Genomic DNA, 22609 nt, shown 5'->3' with positions numbered 1-22609 from the left:
CGGTGACATACCAAGTTGATAACATGCGCAAATAACATACGATGAGAAGAGCATCTTACTCCTGTGGTCTTCCAAAACACTCGTGACACCAGTCCAACCATGAGACAATTCCAACACAGGAGCACGACCTAAAATACCTGACGGGTACCCCTAAAAACTGCCGTGGTCATTTAAAACACGGCAAGTCTGAGAAGCTGTCACAGCGAAGTGGAGGCTAAGGAGATCTGACAACCAAATGTGATGGGTTTCCTAAAGGGGACCCTGAAAATTAAAAAAAAATCTGAACAAAGTATGAACTTTATCAATAATAAGGTTTCAATACTGGTTCATTGATTGTAAGGAATGTACCAGACCAATGGAAGATGTTAATAATAAGGGAAACTTGGTTGAGGGGGTATATGGGCATCCTCTGGGCCATCATCTCAATTTTTCTCTAAGTCTAAAACTTCAAGTTGACTTAAAAACTTTTCTGGAAGTCTCCATATAAAATTTCATACCCATTTGCCTTTGCATCACCATTCTGGCCTTCAAAACGGTGTCCGTGAAATTACTATAGCTGCGAAGAAACTGGGGTTAAAAAGATCTTGCTAAGACGGGCTTCTCTTCTATGGCATTTATAATAACTAGACAGAGCTTGGTTTACAGTATTCTAAGCAAATCTCTCACCAAATCATTTGTGTGATGTGCAGCATTTAAATTCTTTTAAAAACCTGAAGAATTTCAGAGTCCTCACACATATCAATAGGAAAGGAGACGCTTTGGTTTCTAAGTTTAACCTTGACTTAGAAATGTACATGCAACATCATAGAATTCAATTACCCTTCACAAGTGAGGAATCTCACGCTTGAAGAATAATTTCCGCACAGCTAATAACAGAACCAGGCTGGGCTCCAGGTCTGGCTCAACTGTAATGCTCACTACACCCGAGTAAAGTGTTACCACATTCCACAAATTCTGCGTCACGGCTTCCTGGCTAACCGACCCTAGATTAGTTAAATCTGTTGCCTCTCTTTTGTTGTATTACTCATATTCATTGTTTTATCAACAATGGGCCTTCTCTGTTACTTACATCTGTAGTAATTCCAACATCAGTTAAAAGACAGAATTATGAAAATAATGGCTAAGTCTTTCCAGATCAGGGGTGTACAAACTCTAAAATGCTTCGGAAACCCCTGGCGTGCGGCCTCAGCATATAGACCCATCCTCCCTTCCTCTGATCCCAGCACCTGCATCTGGGCGTGTGGGATGTGCCTGAAAAACAGACCTCCCCAGAGGGATTCTGATTCAGGTGGTTCACCGACTACACTGAGAAACTGTGCGAACAGCAGGGGGCTTCTCGGGCTTCGAGGCGCACACGCATCGCCTGGGGATCTAGTTAAAGCACAATCTCTGACTGGACAGGTTGAAGGTGGGACCCAGTCTGCCTGTGTAACAAGTTCCCAAGTGATTTGATTCAGCTGTTCCTTCAGGCAGCGAGAATCGACTGAAGGTAATCCATTATAACTAATCTTATTAACGTTTTGGGCTGCTTTGTTTTTTCAGGTTACAGGTTATTATGAAACACTTGTTACAATGGCCTGTCTTTTGCCTTTTCTTTTAATTACGTTAAAATACGCACAGCATAACGGGGCGCCTGGGGGGCTCAGTCGGTTAAGCGTCCGACTTCAGCTCAGGTCATGATCTCGCGGTCCGTGGGTTTGAGCCCCGCGTCGGGCTCTGTGCTGACAGCTCTGAGCCTGGAGCCTGCTTCGGATTCTGTGTCTCCCCCCTCTCTCTGCCGCTCCCATGCTTGTGCCCTGTCTCTGTCTCTCAAAAATAAATAAACGTTAAATATATATATATACATACATATATATATGTATATATACATAATCAAGTTATTCATGCCTTCTTCCCATAAGCCTGGGTCTTGTCCCATAGATTTCTCATTCTGGCACAATTTTAGGAATAGGGTAGAAAGAATTCTGCATTTGAAGCCGGAAGGGAGAAAGTGACACAGTGACTCAGGAGGATTTAGTGATTTCCATGCATGAAAAGGGGAGGAGAGTGATACCTTCTGGCCACAGGAGCTCAGAGAAGATGAGGGACAAGGATAAAAATTAACACCTGAAACAATTTGGTTTAATTTTAAGAGATCATCTCTGCTCCCATTCAGTACTGCTGAATCCCACTGTGGACCCAGCTCCATGAAGGAGACACAGAGTCCTTCATTAAAGAGCACAGAGGAGTGCTGTCCACTGGAACACAGGCCACGTAAGCAGTTTTAAATTTCTAGGAGTCAAAAAAGGTCAACTTAGTTTTGGTAACAGTCTTTATTTCACCCAGCAGATCCTAAACGTTGTCATTTCAACATGCAATCCATGTAAAAAATTATCCCTAAAACGGTCTACATTCTCCCCCCACCATTTTCCAGACTAACTCTTCAATATCTGCCATGTATTTTACATTATGGCACGTGTCAGTCTGGACTGGCCACAATTCAAATGCTCAACAGCCACACGGGGCTGGGGGCCACCACAGGGCAGTACTAGCTTAGGGCCAAATTTCAGAGATCAGGAATATCTTTCAACGAGTAGGCAGTTGCATGTGGGCAGGTTGAGGTTATGGGGTGAAATCTGAATCCAAAGATAAATCCAAAGATAAAGGCCTACACGGAGAAATAAATCCTAAGTGTGAATACACTGAAAAGGCTGTATTCATAGTTCTATATGCTATCAGAATGCCAGACATTTTGTTTTGAGTTTATTTATTTATTTTGAGAGAGACAAAGAGCACAGCAGGGAGGGGCAGAGACAAAGAATCCCATGCGGTCTCCAGGCCGTCCGCACAGAGCCCGATGTGGGGCTCGAACCCATAAACCGGGAGATCATGACCTGAGCAGAAAGCAAGAGTCGGACGCTTAACCGCCTGAGCCACCCGGGCATCCCTGGAATATCGTACATTTTAATCACCAAGAGGAAGATCACTACAATTCAATTTGTTACCACCATTAACCCTATTTACCAGCAAACAGCCCTTTTCTCTCACTTCTCCTTTTGCAGTTCTCATATTTTAATTTTTATTTATAGAGTATGTGATCAATTTGGATGTGGAAATTTAAATCAGGCTTCCTTTATACCTAAGCCGACTCATCTTTAGCCTAGCCCAGTGTTGAATATGGAGAGGAGAGGGGGGAAAAGCAGAAAGTAGAGGGATAGTGTCCTAAATTCTTTATTCTGTCTCTCGGAAACACAAGTATCCTCACTGGCTGCTTTCTCCTAACACTTTCTTTCTGCCTTATTAAAATATTCATAGGCTGATAGATTTTAAAGATGCAATTAATTAGGGTTATATATGGGCCTTTTAAAAAGCCACATAATTGCTAACAAAATACCAATCAGCATGAGGTGCCGTGAGGCCAGAGAACCACCACTTATTACCAAAACCTTAAATTATACAGAGAGGTAAAAATACACAGCCCGTTTTTTCCACATACCAGACTCAGAAACCCACGTGTGAAGTAGGCCGTCATCAAGACAGGAAGAGGCATTTTCACGGATAAACCTCTCAACAGAGTTGGGGACTATCACTTCCAAACCCCTGACTGCCTTTTTCCAGCCCGTTACCATCTGGCCTTGCTGGAACAATCTTCCTCAAGTCTTCTCTCTCTCTTTCTCTCTCTTTTTTTAAAAAAAATTTTTTTTAACGTTTATTTATTTTTGAGAGACAGAGAGGGACAGAACATGAGCAGGGGAGGGGCAGAGAGAGAGAGGGAGACACAGGATCCAAAGCAGACTCCGGGCTCCGAGCTGTCAGCAGAGAGCCCAATGCAGGGCTCGAACTCACCAACCGTGAGATCATGATCTGAGCTGAAGTCGGATGCTTAACAGACTGAGCCAGCCAGGCGCCCCTCAAGTCTTCTCTTAAGGTTTAGAGCAACAAGCATATTAATCTGCTCTCAAGTTTGCTGTCCGTTTTCTTCACCACAGTAGTTGGCTCTTTTCTTCTTCTCTAGCTTCCCGATTCTGGAGACAGCACTTGTATTTCATTCGCTGTCCTGAGCTACTTGTTCTTTCCCTTTTACTGGGTCATCTTTTATTTTTTTCCTGTTTATTCGTTTTTGAGAGAGAGAGAGAGAGAGAGAGAGAGAGCGCATGCACACAAGCAGGGGAGGGGCAGAGACAGAGGCGGGACAGAGGATCTGAAGCAGGCTCTGTGCAGAGAGCCCAATGTGGGGCTCGAACTCACCACCCTCGAGATCACGACCTGAGCCGAAGTCGGATGCTCAACCGACTGAGCCACCCAGGCATCCCTCACTGATTCATCTTTTAATAATTCTGATTTTATCATCTCAAGTCAGTTTTTAATGTAGATAAATTTTTATCTAAGGAGTAATCATTGGATCAGAGGCTGAATATAAGATTATGCTATTAGCTTTGACATTTTATATTCACTTCAGGCCTCCTATATTGTTTTATTATCTAGGTTGCAGAATATAAATAAATGTGTTTCATTAAAAAAAATAGTAATTCTGATTTTAAAACAAGACAACCGCCCTCTACTTTGTGCTCCTACTTTCTCATTCAGATATAATCGGCCCCTGAACAACACGGGTTTGAACTGTGCGGGTCCACTCACACACAAAATGTCCTCAACAAACACAGTACAGTACTCTTTCCCTTAGGGTTTTCTTAGTAACATTTTCTTTTCTCCGCCTTACTTTATTGTAAGAATACAGTATATAATACGTATAATATATGAAGTCTGTGTTAAGTGACTTTATGGTATCAGAAAGGTCAAGAGTAGACCATTAGTAGTTGAGTTTTGGGGAGTCAGAAGTTATATGTGATTTTTTTTTTACTTTGACTTTGGGCTCAACACCCCTAAACCCCATGTTGCTCAAGAGTCAACTGTATTGTCATCCATGCCTAGGGGTTCAACAACTTCCTCTAGTCTTTCAATGTTGACTTTTCAGTTGACATTCCAGTCACTAGCTGGACACCTACTTGAGAGGGTACTGACTTTAGCAGACGGACACTGGACCGCCAAATTTTAGAACTGTACCCAAAGAATAATAAGCACTTCCTCACTGGGTCAGAATCTATCTTTTTATTTTTTTTAATGATTATTTATTTATTTTGAGAGATACAGGGAGTGAGAGAGAGTGCAAATGGGGGAGGGGTAGAAAGACAGAAAGAGAGAGAGAGGGAGAATCCCAAGCAGACAGAGAGCTGACAGCACAGAGTTCGACGTAGGGCTCGAACTCATGAACCATGAGATCATGACTTGAGCCGAAATCAAGAGTTGGATGCTTAACCGACTGAGCCACCCAGGTGCCTCAGGTCAAAAATCTATCTTATGTGGAAGCAAGAGAAGGGAATAGCGCCAACATCCAACATTTTAGGGGAGCCAAACATGGCAGGGCCTGCTGAACAAATTCTACGTGGTTATAACACCCAGGTCCCCCTGCTCACTTAATAACGCTTCTGTTTCTCAATTAATATGTGTCACAATTCATGTGCCAATCCTCACGGACTGTACCTCTGCAACACTCAGATTGTCCATATTCCAGAAGCTGGACCACCTATCGTGTCACACGTGGAAATGTTCTGAAATGTTGAACTCCATCCAGTGAACCGCTTTGTGAGCAGAAACTTACCTCTGAGCTCTCCCTACTCCTCTTCATCCACTACAGCTACTCATTATGCCCCTGCGTCCCCAACTCTTCATCACTCACTAAGGTTGGCAGAGAAGGTTTCCCAAGTCCCTGCCAGTCTGGCCTGGGACACGAATCCATGAATCACCAGTGCTGACCATCAGCTAGCGACCTCCCCACGCACTCATCATGCTCACACCTATTGTTCCAGCTTGTCTCTCTCGTAAGCGTGAGACCCCTGAGACCCAGCTGCCACACTGTGCCCCTTGGGTGCTCAGTAAGTGTCCCTTCTGGGTCCTCTTGTGTCCAGCCCCGACTTGAAATGTCCAGTATTGGGAGACAATGGAGTTGTCTCCTAGTGACCAGAGGAATAAATATGGCTTTATATTTCAGGGGGTCTTCAACTCAAAACTTCTAGGAAAAACAAAATATAGGGGTACCTGGGTGATTCAGGCAGTTGAGCGTCCAACTCTTGATTTTGGCTCAGGTTATGATCCCAGGGTTGTGGGATTGAGCCCTGTGTCAGGTTCTTAAGATTCTCTCTCTCTCTCTCTCTCTCTCTCTCTCTCTCTCTCTCTCTCTCTGTCTTTGGTCCCCCTCTGCCCCTCTCCCCCGCTCATGGCTCTCTCTCAAAAACTATATATATATATATATATATATATATATATATAGCAGATACATAGCTATTTAGGGCAAAAGGAGGTAAAGAGGGAATAAAAAATGAAAAAGAAAAGACATGACAGTATTTTTTTTTATTTTTAATTTTTTTTTTTTAATGTTTATTTATTTTTGAGACAGAGAGAGACAGAGCATGAACGGGGGAGGGGCAGAGAGAGAGGGAGACACAGAATCGGAAGCAGGCTCCAGGCTCTGAGCCATCAGCCCAGAGCCTGATGCGGGGCTCGAACTCACAAACTGTGAGATCGTGACTTGAGCTGAAGTTGGACGCTCAACCGACTGAGCCACCCAGGCGCCCCAAGACATGACAGTATTTAACAAAAGAGCTAGCTAGGAAATAATTAGGGTACAGTATTTGGAATCAGCACAACCTTCTACTGGTATCAGAACATTGCTAAGTCCTCAAGGCTTTGTTAAAAACATTGAAAAAAGAATTAGAGTTCTGTCACTGTACCTGCAACACCATCTAGGGAAGAAGGATTTATTCTATCTAATAGAATAAATATAATAAGGATACACGATTCATCAAGCTCTTCAATAAAAATATGTTTTAGATGGGGCGCCTGGGTGGCGCAGTCGGTTAAGCGTCCGACTTCAGCCAGGTCACGATCTCGCGGTCCGTGAGTTCGAGCCCCGCGTCAGGCTCTGGGCTGATGGCTCGGAGCCTGGAGCCTGTTTCCGATTCTGTGTCTCCCTCTCTCTCTGCCCCTCCCCCGTTCATGCTCTGTCTCTCTCTGTCCCAAAAATAAATAAAAAACGTTGAAAAAAAAATTTAAAAAAAAAAAAATATGTTTTAGAAATTACCCAGTTCCACTGAGTTGTGTTTCAAAAATCATGTGATTTTTTTCAATGGGGATTGGATCTCAGCTAAATCAGAATCTTGCCTTGTCCTGGGGTGCCCAGGTGGCTCAATCAGTTAAGCGTCTGGCTCTTGATTTCCGCTCAGCTCGTGATCTCATGGTTCACGAGCCTGAGCCCTTGCATCAGGCTCTTAGCTGACAGCATGGAGCCTGCTTGGGATTCTCTCTGTCCTTCTGCCATTCAAATGTGCATGCTCTCTTTCTCAAAATAAATACATAAATATTTAAAAATAAAAAAAGAATCTCTCCCTGTCTTACCACTCCACTGTGGACTTAGAAATTGCCACTCAGACTCGTACACACGGCTTAGTTTCATTATTATAAATCGATCTGCCAAGGCTTGCCATTCCCGAGAGAACTGAATTTCTGGACTTCTAACGAAGAGGGTTTGGGGCATGAAATTACCACCTTAAGGCTTCCAAGATGTATATCACAAACTGTTCAGCAGAAAATTCTCCCCGGAAAATTCTGATTCCACGTCTCTAATCCAGTATCTCATGGCTTCTAAGACTGGCCTGAGTTATCTGTCTACACCTGCTAATACAATAAAAGCTAAGAAACTGCTGTGAATCTCTGTGGTAATGAAACATAAAGCCCACATTGTAACAAATAATGGACCTGATTTTTAAAAAGGGAGTATCGTAATCTGTTTCAAGATAACTCAAAAACCCTAGAAAAATCTGAGGTCAGTTAAAGGATATGCAAAACTTGAGGCTACTGATCAGAGCCTTCCCCAATAACGTATTATTTTCCATATTGACGCAACTCCTTGGGTCGTGTGAGAGAATGAGAACATGGCTATTCTTAAACCTAGTAATTTTCTTTTATCGTCGCAACTTCAATCACGGATGTAAATGAAAATTTCTGCTCACTCTGCTCCTTTTCTGCTTGAATGAATTTTATAATGAAAACGTCTGTGCCCTTCCAACAGAGCACAAGCATCATTCAAATTTTACACGCCGGGCAAAGAGCGAATGCATTTTGTGGCTGCAGAATCATTTAAAGGTGTGCCCATACAAGCTATGGCACATTTACACATGCCATAGTTTAAAATTCTCTCAAGCAAAAGCAAAGGCCCCAGAAGTAGGTGCATTCAGGCTTCAAACGTTCTCAGCCTAGTTCCTCCCGGCTCTGCACAGCCAGCCCCGCCCTCCCGTCCTGGCCCCTTGTCAACCAGAAAGCGGTGAAACTGTGCCAAAGCCATTTCCATGACCCAAATGGTCTTCCAGGTCAACAATCTAAAGTCACATGAAAACTTCATCTTCAGCTGACCTCTCCAGGGAGCAAATATTTTGAAGGGGAAGCATTTCAGGCATGCGGGAGCTCAGCCTTTAAATCAAACTAGATCTTTAAGTAGTTTTTCAAAGGAAGGCCCTGGAGCACACAGAAGGTGTTTGAAGAAGGCAAAGCTCTCATTTAGCCTTCACATTTATAAATGAGGAATCTGAGTATGATTAGGGCTGATAATGACACGGGGTGATTAATTTTAGGGTACCTCTCATTCCAAATATTACAGTTTCTGTCTTTCACTTAAAATTATAAACATGACTAAAATGTAGATTAGACGAAAGTTAGAGTCTCAGTTGTTTTAACCCGGAAATGTTGTGGTTTTAGAAAAAAGCTGAGGACAGACCTTTGACTTGGGGTAAGAACACTGGTTATCCGAACCTTCTAAGAAAAGTGTAAGTTGATTTGCCATTTCATGGGCAAAAGCACATTTTCTTTTTTTAAGTTTATTTACTTTGAGAGAGAGAGCAGGGGAAAGGCAGAGAAGAGAGGGGAGAGAGAGAATCCCAAGTGGGGTCTGTGGTAACATGTGGGGCTCGATCTCACAAACCGTGAGATCATGGCCTGAACTGAAATCAAGAGTCGGACACTTAACTGACTGAGCCACCCAGGTGCCCCAGAAGTAGACTTTCTAAAAATGCATTAAGGCTAACAGGACACAGGATCTCCATTACCTAAGTTAAAAGCAACACATTTTATGGTTTAATGCAGTATTTATTCATGACTGTCTCTCTCCCAGTCAAAAGAAACAAAAGGTCAGTCCCCTCTCTTGGCCTGACACCCTTCCCACTCATGCTACTCATGACATGGTAATTCTAGATGTTTCATTTTTTTGGTTGATGTTCAAACCGTCTGGATAGCTGGCTGTTTACCTAAATCCATATAAGAGGTGAATTTAAGACCATCTATAGGAGGCTCCCTTTTTGAAAAACAGAGGTAATGGCATGAGAAGCCAACAATCCCACTGAGTACAAAAGACATCCCTGGTAACAGTTCTCACGTACAAGTGAACATTCATTAACTGCAACAATAAATCCTTAGGTAACTTTACTCATCTGGGCAGCTGTTGAATTGCCATTCTTACATTAGGGCAGTTTTCCAAAAACGTTTTGCCTTCAGAAGAAATTAATTCTCTTCTTTCCAAGTTACACTTTTAGTACAAATGTAACATTTCCTCACAGTGGAAGATGCTAATTCCAACACTGAGATCACATCTATATATGTATATATATATAAAGCAAGAAATCTTATTTAAGTTAAAGTATCTAAAAATGCTTTTTGAAATATAAGAAAGGATTTTGCTTACCATGTCTAGCTTCATTTCTTTTTTTTTTTTTTTTGAGGTTCAGCCTGTCATCCATTTCTTTATTTCTATAATTGTATCCTCATCTCTTTAAAAATATATGTGAAAAGTGAATATATAAGTACTCCCTAGGGATTTAAACTTGATTCATTTTATTCTTGCTACTAGTTGTCATTGACGGGCAGAAAACTCAAAACATGACAGATTGCCCAGTGTGAGGTGTATTTCCGCATCAATATTAGAGTTTCTACATTAACCTCATTCAAATCCAATTAATTCTTCTGCATGAAATCAAGGGTCCAGGAGGCTTTTAATAGAAGCTGAAAACAATCCAACCCTTTGCCTCAAACAGATTTGTATCCCAAATGGTACAATAAACCAACAGAGAAAAATGGAATAGGCATAGCCCATGCTCCTGTGTTCTTTGCTTAATTCGAGAAGGCCACATTAACCATTTGTTGATTATAGTTATGGAAACTCACATAACCATGGATTAATAGCTCGAGAATCATCAAGCCAGCCCTTGGGAAGCCACTGCACTGATGGGGCTTCCTAGGAAGTTATGTGTATTGCGAGAAAATGAACCACCCGGGAGGACTCCTATGAAACACCGATATTGAGGCTTTTCGAAGTGGGCTACAGAAAAACGAGCCAGAGAAGGAGAAGGAGAGTCAGCAGATAAACAGAAGCAGCAGCATAATAATGGTGTGGGGAGAAGGCACTGGGCCACAGAGTTAGAGACCACTGGGAGGTTAAAGAGGACAGAGAGGCTTCTGAAGGACCTGATGGGAAAGGCAGCAGAGAGCCCATTCCAGGGAGCTGAAGGGAGGGATGCCTGGAACAGCTGCCTGCGGAGGGAGCCTGAGGTTAGGCAGATACAACAGGAATGGCTGACCACCACGTCAAGTCAGGAAGCACAGCTGTGAGTGAGCAGAGCTCACTGAACGCTCACTGATCGGTGGAGGTTAAAGACGTGGGGTCAAGTGACTAATGTGAGGGCCCGGGGGTCTCTGGGGAATCGGGAAATACCAGGAGGTTAAAAGTTACTGACATATGAAGTGCAGTGAAGGGTCTAGTGACCAAAGGTACTTAAAGTCAAAGATCATAGACAACATAGTTAACATTTACTGAAGAAAATATGTGCATTGGTTCCCATGAATTTAGACTCAATCGGGAATTCTAAGAACTTAAATTGACAACAAAAGTGGAAGAAGAGAAAAAAGCTCAAATTTTAAAGACAGTAACTTCTTGGCACATTGAACATGAGCCTCATGTATTAAATATGCTTTAGAGAACACAGAATATCATAGCCCCTGATATGATAATTCTACGTTCTCAATAAAGCAAAAACAGAGAACCACATGACCCAATCATTAGAATCTAACAATCCTGAACTGATAAAGACACCCCACAATAAAGAAGGGGGCCTTCTTCAGTGATGGCCACACCGTTAGGTTATAAACACAAACAAGGTCACATGCCACATTCTTAGCAAAGTGGTTAATACTGAAGGGTAAGGTTTAGGGGAAATTTGAGCTAGGTGACACATTCTTGAAAATGCATGAACCTAATCAACAAACCAACAGGATGGCCCCAAATTTTAATGTCATAGAAAGATAGAAGTACTCCCCCTCGAGAGGTTTACATCTACACATCAAGCACCTACTAAACACCACATACATCCCATCATTTAACAAAAGCATGTAAATACGACAGGAATTAATGGTCAGCATTCATAAACATTACTCTCTTTTCTTGGAATTCTAAATAAAATAAAATTTTATTTATTTTGAGGGAGAGAGAGAGAAAGACAGCACGAGCAGGGGAGGGGCAGAGAGAGAGGGAGAGAGAGAGAATCTTCAGCAGGCTCCACACTGTCAGCAGAGAGCCCAACGTGGGGCTCAAACTCACAAATCATAAGATCATGACTCAAGCTGAAATCAAGAGTTGGATGTTCAACCGACTGAGCCACCCAGGCGCCCCTATGACCCTAACTCTTAAGGTACAACATGAAAATCCAAAAGAAGTTTCTAAACTCCATTACCATTATAAATGGTATTCGAAAATGATTTTCTGCTAAAACGATCCTCTACCCTTTACTCTCAAGAAGCTTCTATGCTTTGCTCCAGGGCACTCTATCACCATCACCGTCTCCCTAACTCCTATTCTTTTTTTTTTTTTTTTAATTTTTTTTTTTAACGTTTTATTTTATTTTTGAGACAGAGAGAGACAGAGCATGAACGGGGGAGGAGCAGAGAGAGAGGGAAACACAGAATCTGAAACAGGCTCCAGGCTCTGAGCTGTCAGCACAGAGCCCGACGCGGGGCTCGAACTCACAGACCGTGAGATCATGACCTGAGCTGAAGTCGGAAGCTTAACCGACCAAGCCACCCAGGCGCCCCTAACTCCTATTCTTAAACCAATCCTTCATCCTAATACTTAACCAAAAAAAAGTTCACATTAATCCGGTCATGAAGTGGATGCTTACTAGGACTGGAAATTTGTGGGTGGGTGGGGAGGGGAAACTTCCAGGGAAGAAGAGGCTGGTTTTGATCATCTTTGAGTCTGGTCCCTGAACAAACCCCTGTTGCTAAACTAGAGAGGATCAGTGTGTTTCCAGAGTAAAGACTATCACAAATACAAACCTCTGTAACATCTCACGTCGTTAATGCCCTAAATTCTATAAAATAGGTATAAAGGTAATTTTATCTACGTACAGTCATAAATTAGAGCCAAGGAGAAGCACACATCTTATGAGGTCGATATATACCCCACAACAAGCTCAGCTATCCAATCAGAGGTTAGTTTTTTCCAGTTAAAAGTTAGACAGCTAGGGGCGCCTGGGTGGCTCAGTCAGTTAGCGTCCGACTTCATCTTGGGTCATGATCTCACAGGTCGTGGGTTCGAGCCCCGTGTCGGGCTCTGTGCTGACAGCTCAGAGCCTGGAGCCTGCTTCCATTCTGTGTCTCCCTCTCTCTCTGCACCTCCCCTGCTTGTGCTCTGTCTCCCTCAAAAATAAATAAACATTTAAAAAATTAAAAAAAAAAAGTTAGCTAAATAAGGAGACCCCTTTAAAAGTAATTTGACTTGCAACTTGTAATATTAGAAGGTATTTTCTAAACTAGAAAAACTGCCTGGAAGCCTTAAACTCCCCTTCTTCCTGCCAGACCTATGTGATAAATTTCTCCGTAGCACAAAGAGGTAATAAAAATCATTGATTGTTATCTCATTGAGCGGTCACTTCTGCTACACGACTCCCTCCTCCATTGCCGAATTCTGTGCTTACATAGCTGTTTTTCTTGATTTTTTCACTGTAGGCCTTCTCACTGTGAGGGTGAAATTGCACGCCTGAGCCCACCCTTTCTCTGCCCACCAGCCTCCTGGTATAGTTCTACCTGGAATCTGCATTATCGCTGTGCCAATACCTCTCAGACCTGGGCAACGACGGATCCTTTCTTTTCATGTTACAACTTTGTTATTCTTCACCTTTTGGGTTTTCTTCTTCTCAAGTTAATACATGCCCCATTTTAAAATTTGCTTTATTTTCTGTGCATCCTTCTGGACTGGATGTCTTCCAAATTCTCCAAAAGAACTCTAAAACCACTCTAAGCACAGGCACGTCCAGCAGGTAGCACATCTGTGCCATTTTTGTTTTTTTCCTGGAGACCTCCCCCTAGGGACCCTCCTGGTCCCCTCCAGTCTGGACTGACTGCTCTCCAACTGCTGCACAGATGTTGCCATGGGACTTCCCTTCGCCATCAGGTTTCAAGCTAAAGCCTGAGACTCACAGACAGGAAAAAAGAGAGGCAGGGTGGGGAGGAACGAAAGCAAAAAGACTCCAGGGATGTATATCACCAATATGAACTAAAATTCACTGAGGGATGTGGAAAAGAGGGACAGTTTAATGAAGACATCCAGGTTAAGAAAATTTATCCCCAGGGGCACCTGGGTGGCTCAGTCGGTTAAGCGTCTGACTTCGGCTCAGGTCAAGATCTCACAGTTTGTGAGTTCGAGCCCCCCATCGGGCTCTGCACTGACCGCTCAGAGCCTGGAACCTGCTTGATTCCATGTCTCCTCCTCTCTCTGCCCCTCCCTCACTCACGCTCTCTCTCTCTCTCTCTCTCTCTCTCTCACTCACTCAAAAATTTAAAAAAAATTCTTTTTGAAGAGAATTTATCCCTAGATTCTACAGTAAAACAAATATTGAGAGTTTTCTGCATCAAGTGCTAAAACTGAAATATTTCACACAATCCTTTGATACTGAAATTGAAATACATCTTAACTCCAGCTTTAGATTCACTGTCATCTTTATGTCATTTCTTACATTCGTGCTGCTTTTTGTGTGTAACTATTAAAAAAGAGCATACTTTTTTCTTCAATGCTTTTTGACCAACTCTTTCATTACGTACCAACAGCAAATCACATTTTTAAAAAATGTATGGAAATACTGGAGAGAAATCATTTTCCTTAATTTTACTTCAGTATTCTTGTATAATTAAATCTTTCCTTTACAATAAATAGACAGTTATACTTTCATGGGTACTGTTTAGAGATACTGCAAAAATAAGCTATAGGCCCAATGCACAGTATTAAAACTGAAACATTTTAGAGGTGCCTGGGTGGCTCAGTTGGTTAAGCATCCCACTCTTCGTTATGGCTCAGGCCACGATCTCACAGTTCGTGGGTCTGGGCGCCACGTCCGGCTCTGCACTGACAGCAAGGAGCCTGCTAAATAGTCCCTTTATTACTAACAAATAATAAAATTGCAGATTTTACACTTACTGTCAATTAAAAAATAGGAGGATCTTTCAACTCAGAATCAAAAATCGGTATTAAAAATTTCCTTTAGGAGCACCTGGGTAGCTCAGTCCGTTGAACGTCCGATTTCGGCTCTGGTCGTGATCTCGCAATATGTGAGTCTGAGCCCCGAGTTGGGCTCTGTGCTGACAGCTCAGAGCCTGGAGCCTGCCTCAGTTTCTGTGTCTCCCTCTCTCTCTCTCTCTCTCTCTCTCTCTCTGCTCACCCCCTGCTCACGCTCTGTCTCTATCTCTTAAAAATAAATACGCATTGGGGTGCCTGGGTGGCTCAGTCGGTTGAGCGGCCGACTTCGGCTCAGGTCATGATCTCACGGTCCGTGAGTTCGAGCCCCGCGTCGGGCTCTGTGCTGACAGCTCAGAGCCTGGAGCCTGTTTCAGATTCTGTGTCTCCTTCTCTCTCTGACCCTCCCCCGTTCATGCTCTGTCTCTCTCTGTCACAAAAATAAATAAACTTAAAAAAATAAATAAATAAATAAATAAATAAATAAATACGCATTAACAAAATTTATAAAAATTTCCTTCATATTTTCATAGAATTAAATAGCATATATTTTATTAAAGCAACTACAAGATTTGCAAGACATTTGGCCAAGAATCGGTTCCCAGAAAACCCACAAATGAATGCAAAGTATTCACCATGATGTTTATCAATGCACCATTTATAACAGCCACCACTACAAAGTAAACAATTAAATGACCCAAAGTAAGGAATAAAACACATTGTAGTGTCCAGCATAATGTTAGTTTAAAAGCTGTGCTTTCCAAGATAATTTCATTTCATGCATGAAGTATTATAAAAATGCTAGGTGAAACAAAGGTCACAAAATAGGAAACAAGAATCACGTAACTGTTAGAGGTGCCTGGGTGGCTGGCTCGGTCGGTTAAGCACCTGACTCTTGATGGTGGCTCAGGTCGTGATCTCACAGTTCAGTTGTGAGATTGGGCCCCGCATCGGGGTCTGCACTGAGCAGAGCCTGCTTGGGATTCTCTCTCCCTCTCTCTCTGCCCTTCCCCCGTGTGCACGCACACTTTCTCTCTCTCTCTGTCAAAATAAGTAAATAAAGTTAAAAAAATACCTATAACTGCTAAAAATACTGAAAACAAAATATAAGCAGAAAATACAGAGTGAAAGGAAGCTGTTATTCCTTGGTAGTGGCTGCATTTCTTAAACTTGGTATGATGACCAGGTATTACTTTTGTAATCAGAGAAGTTTAAGTACACGCTTATAATTCTAGCACGTACTGCGAAGGACAATGCCCATTAACCTCACGCCATGTACTTTTCAATGCATTACTGAGAAGCATGGGAACAGTGCTATTTTAAATAAATAAACGGAGGTTTCTTTTCTATGCCTGTCATTAGGGACCTGCATCGATAAATTCTGTGTTTTAATAAAGCACTCACAACAGAGCACCCCCCCAAGCCGTAACAGGAGACTTTCAAAGATTGTTGTTTTTCTTTATGTAATTAATGTTAATGACTTCTGAATATTATCTTCAGTTAAAAAAAAAAGGCAAAATTAAGGATTTAACTAAGCAAATCATTCATGGTATCCTAGCTCTCATCCCAGACAAAACACAAGTTGTTAAAAGTCCCAGAAAGAAGCCATAATAGCAGATACAATAATTAAAACAAGAAGATGAAACTAAATTAGAATTGGAGCCAAAAAAGACTAATTATTTTTCAAAATTGGATTTATTTAAAAAAATTTTTTTTAACGTTTATTTATTTTGAGACAGAGAGAGACAGAGCATGAACGGGGGAGGGTCAGACAGAGAGGGAGACACAGAATCTGAAACACGCTCCAGGCTCTGAGCTGTCGGCACAGAGCCCGATGCGGGGCTCAAGCTCACAGACCGCGAGATCATGACCTGAGCCGAAGTCGGACGCTTAACCCACTGAGCCACCCAGGTGCCCCAAAATTGGATTTATTTTTAAAGTATCAATCTTTTCTACTTTAGAAAGCAAATCCATCTAGGGCCAATATAATTACGGCCAATGGGGAGCCGGCAGAGGGAGATAACCTACCCAGAAGGAAATTATTTGCTTCGCTTCTCCTACTTAATGAAATGTCCTTTCCAACACGAAGGAATCTATAGGGAAAATGTAGTTTCTTCCCATTTAACAATCCTCCCTGGAACAAATGTAGCTCCCATATACAAATTTGGGGAGAAAATAAGCACAAAACAAGATCAAGGACATTTCTGAAGAATTAGTAATGATGAATGCTGCTTATATGTAGCTAAAGAATGGAGACATTTTCTTTTACTTTGGCAGTATGCTGTGTTTAAAACTAAAATATTTTCCCATAAGAAGTTATTACTACTGTATAAAGCTCGAAAAGCACAACAACCAGCAGATATAACGATTATTCTGTGTGCTCTTTCAAGCTTTTTGACTTCTTTTCCTTTTTAAAAAAACTTTTTTTAATGTTTATTTATTTTTGAGAGAGACAGAGCATGAGGAGGGGAGGGGCAGAGAGAGAGGGAGACACAGAATAGGAAGCAGGCTCCAGGCTCTGAGCTGTGAGCACAGAGCCTGACGTAGGGCTCGAACTCATGAACTCTAAGAGGTCAGGTCATGACCTGAGCCAAAGCTGGACACTTAACCGAGTGAGGCACCCAAGTGCCCCTTGAGTTCTTTTTCAACTCTCACTACCCGTTGATGGATATGACATTTTATGTATGATTTCATATGTTTTTCTGATAAAATTCACTTATTATAGAAATTAACAGGAAAAAAAAAAAACTTCAAAAAAATCAAAATCACCCGTAATCCCATTGGTTGTAGATAAACACTGCTAAGATTTCTTTTCCATTCATGTTTTCTTTTACATAGTTGCAAATCAGCCTGGACATAGTGGTCCTGAAGTATGACTAACCTGGAATATTCAAAGGTCTCACGTGAAAGACCACATAAGAAAGAAGTCTGATAGCTCAGTGATATCAGACTGAACACTCAAGGAACAGTGAGTGATCAGCCTTCCCTGATGAAGAAAAGTCCAGGGGTTCTGGACATTCTTTGTGATAGCATGATGCAGACAATTCTGAAAAACGCAGGATATTCGGGCCACCTGGGTGGTGTAGTTGGTTAAGCGTCCGACTCAGGTCATGATCTTACGTTTTTTTTGAGTCCGAGCCAGGCATGGGGCGCTGTACTGACAGGGCAGTGCCTGCTTGGGATTCCTTCTCTCCTTCCCTCTGGCCCTCCCCAGCTTGTTCTCTGTCTCTCTGTCTCTCTCTCAAAATTCATCAATAAACTTAAAAATATATAAATAAATAAAATAAATTAAAAAAAAAAACCCATAGGCTATTCAAGAATTTCTATCCCTCTTGTGTGTAAAAGCCGGGCTCATCAAGCACCACTCCCACGGTGTGTACGTATATAACCCCACACACAATCTCCCCGGACTTCCTCAGCGGGCATCTGGGCATCTGTGAGAGCCTAGAATCTACAATAAAAATGTTCTTCCGTGCCCAGCCCCATTCTTAAAATTAGGTGAAGTCTCGTGCAACATTCCTGGATATTGTTCTGCTATATGATGGGACTCAAGAGTAGCTGTTGTTCAGCGTCAAATCCAAAAAACTACTCTGGTGCAGTATGTGTCAGAATATCCAACAACAAACTTTTCACACTACAGAAGATGAAGATAGTTGTAGACAATTCACACAAAAGTAGCCACCAAAAGACAAGGTACGACTGTCTTAAAACTTTACTGGGGCACCTGGGTGGCTCAGTCGGTTGAGCGTCCGACTTCAGCTCAGGTCATGATCTCACGGTTTGTGAGCTCGAGCCCCACGTCGGGCTCTGTGCTGACAGCTCGGAGCCTGGAGCCTGCTTCCGATTCTGTGTCTCCCTCTCTCTCTGCCCCTCCCATGCTCACGCTCTGTCTCTATCTCTCTCAAAAATAAATAAGTGTTTTTTAAAAAAAGGCACACAAAAAATCAAACTTTATTAATGCAGAAAATTCAAAATCAATGAAGCAAGTATCTTCAGTTTCTCATCTGACCCTATCTGAATGGTTTCCTGGTCATTACTACTTGTATGTTTGGAGAGTCTTGAATGTAAAATTAAATAGAATGACACTTAAGGTAGCAATTCCTTAATTTCTAAATTCCTTTGGGTTAAGCTATTAACCGGACTTTGCCCTCAGAGATCAGTAATTTGTCTTACGCAACCCGCTTTGCCTGTACTGGACAGGACCAAGTCCAGAGGAGCTCCGGTTTCAGCGGTTCTATTACACCATGAAGAGCAGTCGTTCAAGTAGAAAGGGGTTGAAGGCTTTGCAAAGAAAATACTCTCCTTGTGTAATGGTAATGATGTGCTTAATTCCGCATGAGATCATGATTAAAATGTTCATATGAGGGGCGCCTGGGTGGCCCAGTGGGTTAAGCATCCGACTTCAGCTCGGGTCATGATCTCATGGTTTGTGAGTTTGAGCCCCACTTTGGGCTCTGTGCTGAGAGCTCAGAGCCTGGAGCCTGCTTCAGATTCTGTGCCTCCCTTTCGCTCTGCCCCTCCCCCGTTCTCTCTCTCTCTCTCTCTCTCTCTCTCTAAAATAAATATTGACAGAAAGTTCAATAAAAATGTTCATATGATTAAGAGCGATCTTACATTCTGATTCTAGAAACACAATCAAAAGCAAAGGGTAAGATGAGAAAGCCAGCTCACCCTCAAGGGACATCACCCACTCGCTCCAAGGAAGGAAAGTGTCAACCACAGCCTAATATACTCTCTCCAACTAGACAAAGAGTGCAAGAGAGTGCCGAGCAAGTATGCCCAAGACAAACACAGGATTTGAGGAAAAACAACCCAGTATGACACCGATCCTGCATCCGATAGAAGGGTCAGGAAGGGTGCATGCTAGATGTAACTGGCATTTCTGTCTCACGCTTTGTTTTCGGTTTTAATATGCTTAATGTTTGAGCCCATTGTACTTTGTTTTCTAGGTAGTGCCTTTCTGAGAATTACCTTCAGTAAAATCATCTCTTGTCTAAAGGATGTTTGCATATAGCCATAGAGTTTGCAGAGTACTTATATTAATGCTAAACACTAATTACTTGTTCAAGCAGCAAGTAATTTACAACAATGTTGCCCATTCCTACCACAAAGTGGAAAACGTTATCAAGGAAAGATTTACCCTGTACCAGAGTCAGGATCGTTTCTTTTATGAACACAACGTGTGTTGTGACTTTAAAAAAAAGTTATTTATTGCCTGCAATTCACAACTTTTCCTCAATGATCTGATTTTGTAAATCAGGTGGTTATTAGCTCCAGCACAATTTTCTGTTCATACTGTAAGGAACACTGGAGTGTGAACTGAAAGGTCATGGGCTTTGGTCCTAAATCTGCCACAAACACCTCTGTGGGGTACAGCGAGACATCCCCCCCTCGCGACTCTCAATATTTGTGCCTGAGAAGTGAGACCACTTAGGATGAGCCTTCCTACATGGGGTATAACATGTTTTCTCACAATAAAAACATCCTGACAGTTCATCACAGCATTATCATAAAATTTTTTGACTTCACATTTAGATCTGAAGACATTTCATACATCGTTTCATACATCCTTTTGACAGTATTTTGTTCCCTTGGGAGTTTCAATTCCCTCTTGCCAAGGGGAGGGGCACAGAGTGGGGGTAAGGAGAGGGAAGACAACCAGTTTGGGGCCACAGGAAGTTTGGGGTCAAAGGAAATTTGCCACAACTAAGCGGCACCATGGTGGCGAACTATAATCTTACGGTCAATTCCACCGTTTAGTCAGCTCTCACACTTCTGAATAGTTAAGAAGTGGGGAGATCGCAAGCAAAATGATACATGTTCACTTTGGAAACAGGTGCAGTTGCAAGTGACCTAGCAGGTGTCATCAGCAATGATGCTCATCCAAAGACCTGTGACCTGGTTCCCGGTGAGCTTATATTCTCATCGAAATATATCTGAAACATTTCACAGAATGGGTGAGAACCAAAAGAAAGAAATCATTAACAAGATCTGGCCCACCTAAGTAACTGGTTCATGATCTACTTCTTAACTTACACTGAATTAAACGGTCTCTTGACATAATAACTAAATTGGTTTGAAATACACAGTTCCCGGAGACAGCTGACCTCTATATTTAAACATTACTTATTTTCATCTTATTAAATTTTCAGTTCTTAACCAGTCAGACAGAAAAGGGCTAGAGCCCTTGTAAAGTATTTAAGAATAAAGAATAAGGAGGAACAGGGGAAGTCTTGAATCATCAAATGTTTAAGAATCTGGTTTTCCACGCTCTGTCCATCAATTCTATCGTGAGCAGTAAATCCACCAAATGAAAACTTCATTCCAATGGCCAGTGCGTTCTGTGAATGTCTCAAATTATGCACAAGCATGACCAGTAATCAGCACGTATGCTCTCATGACATTCATGTTTGATGAAGTATTAAACAGATCTCCAGAATCTTCGGCACTTATCCTAAGTTTGCTGTTGGGACTTTGTGAAAAAAAGATCCCTTTTAGTCTTTACAAGAAGTCGCTAGAATGTATATATGTATATCAGTATTTGTCCAAGGTCTCCCTGTATAGACCTCTATGTTCTTGTTTATACCCATGCATAAACCACCATGTTAACCACCAGACCAAAGACTGCGGATTTCCACATTGCCTGGTTATATAAAAATATCAACTAGGAAGAGACTAATAACCAAGTCAGATTAAATATGGAGTGTGACAGTGTTTCCAGAGGAAAAAAGTCAGACATCACATTAAACAGCTCAGTTTTTAAAACAGACGGGGGAAGTAAAATTTGAGGTTTGTGCAAGAAGCACCCAGTTAAACCTTAGTGATCTAACTGGGTCCTCCAGTTTGATAGAAGCAGAAAAAAAGAGTTCACCAACTCTACTGTCCCAACTACAGCCAGGAAGAATAATCAAGTTGTCTCAGGAAAAGAGGTTTTTAAGAAATGAGCAGAATAGAGGAGCTTCGCGTATCATTTTCTCTTCTATGGAGTCAGGAGACAAAACACACACGGCCCCAATTCTCCACGTCTAGACAGTTAGCGTGCATGAGAATCACCTATGGGATTTGGTAAAATGAAAATTCCTGGGCCCCGCCCCCAGGTCTTTTCATTCAGCAGTTATGGAATCGGTCCAAGAATTTGTCATTTGAATAAACATATTAGGTAAATTCATTCTGAAGCAGGGAGTTCAGAAATATTGCTCCTGTGTTGACACCTTAATAGTCTAAAATACAGTCCAATATAGAGTGGCAGAAAGAAACTGCATATAGATTTAATTAAAACATCCTTCTTGGGCGCCTGGGTGGCTCAGTTGGTTAAGTGTCCGGCTTCGGCTCAGGTCATGATCTCCTGGTTTGTGGGTTCGAGACCCACATTGAGCTCTGTGCAGACAGCTGAGAACCCAGAGCCCGCTTTGGAGTCTATGCCTCCCTCTCTGTCCCTGCCCCTCCCCAAATTGAGCGCACGCGCACGTATGTACTCTCTCTCCCTAAAATAGACATTAAACAAACAAACAACATCCTTCTTTTTCACCCCCAAAGTCCAAAACAATCCGCGTCAGTGACGCGGCTGGCCAGCTCACCTAAGCAGCGGTAGGGAATCACAATGCGGGCGTGGGTCTTGCATTGCTTGTGGCCCCTCTTGCACCAGTTCTGGATGGTCACTGGTTGGTTGGCTTCCACCACGTTGGTGATCTGCAGTTCAGGGTAGACCTGGGGGAGCACACAAGAAGGACAAACTGTGAAGCAGACAAACCGTGAAACTGTGCACACACCCCATCCATGGTTGCCGTTCGAAGGCACCGCGATCTCCGGTGTTTGCGCAAGCCTCGAACATTCAGGGTAGAGAAAAAGATGTAAGTGACAAGAACCTAATCGTTCCATTCAAAATATCAAATGAGGTGACTTTTATAAAATCTTCCTGCACCCATTCGGGCTTAAGATACTTTTTTTTTTCCCAGGGAAGATAAAACAGAAACAGAAGGGGACCCTCTAATAAGTACAGGGTTATTTTAATGCAAAATACACTGGTAT

The 22609-nt window shown here is 42.3% G+C and overlaps 2 protein-coding genes across 8 annotated transcripts in view; one reads left to right on the top strand and one right to left on the bottom strand.

Moving 5' to 3' along the window:
* Positions 1 to 22609, top strand: part of LOC145712433 (uncharacterized) — a 450501-nt gene that overhangs the window by 15660 nt on the left and 412232 nt on the right. The gene's annotated exons all lie outside the window — the stretch shown is intronic.
* Positions 1 to 22609, bottom strand: part of APP (amyloid beta precursor protein) — a 274501-nt gene that overhangs the window by 167062 nt on the left and 84830 nt on the right. For all 7 annotated transcript variants that reach the window (XM_060640325.3, XM_060640327.3, XM_060640328.3 and 4 more), the window contains exon 3: positions 22159 to 22288. In XM_060640325.3, the coding sequence (XP_060496308.1) occupies positions 22159 to 22288 (130 nt within the window). The remainder of the gene's footprint in view (positions 1 to 22158; positions 22289 to 22609) is intronic.

The sequence above is a fragment of the Panthera onca genome, chromosome C2, assembly GCF_046562875.1.
Source record: "Panthera onca isolate mPanOnc1 chromosome C2, mPanOnc1 haplotype 2, whole genome shotgun sequence".
Taxonomy (NCBI): domain Eukaryota; kingdom Metazoa; phylum Chordata; class Mammalia; order Carnivora; family Felidae; genus Panthera; species Panthera onca.
This window is presented reverse-complemented; position numbering and strand designations above follow the sequence as displayed.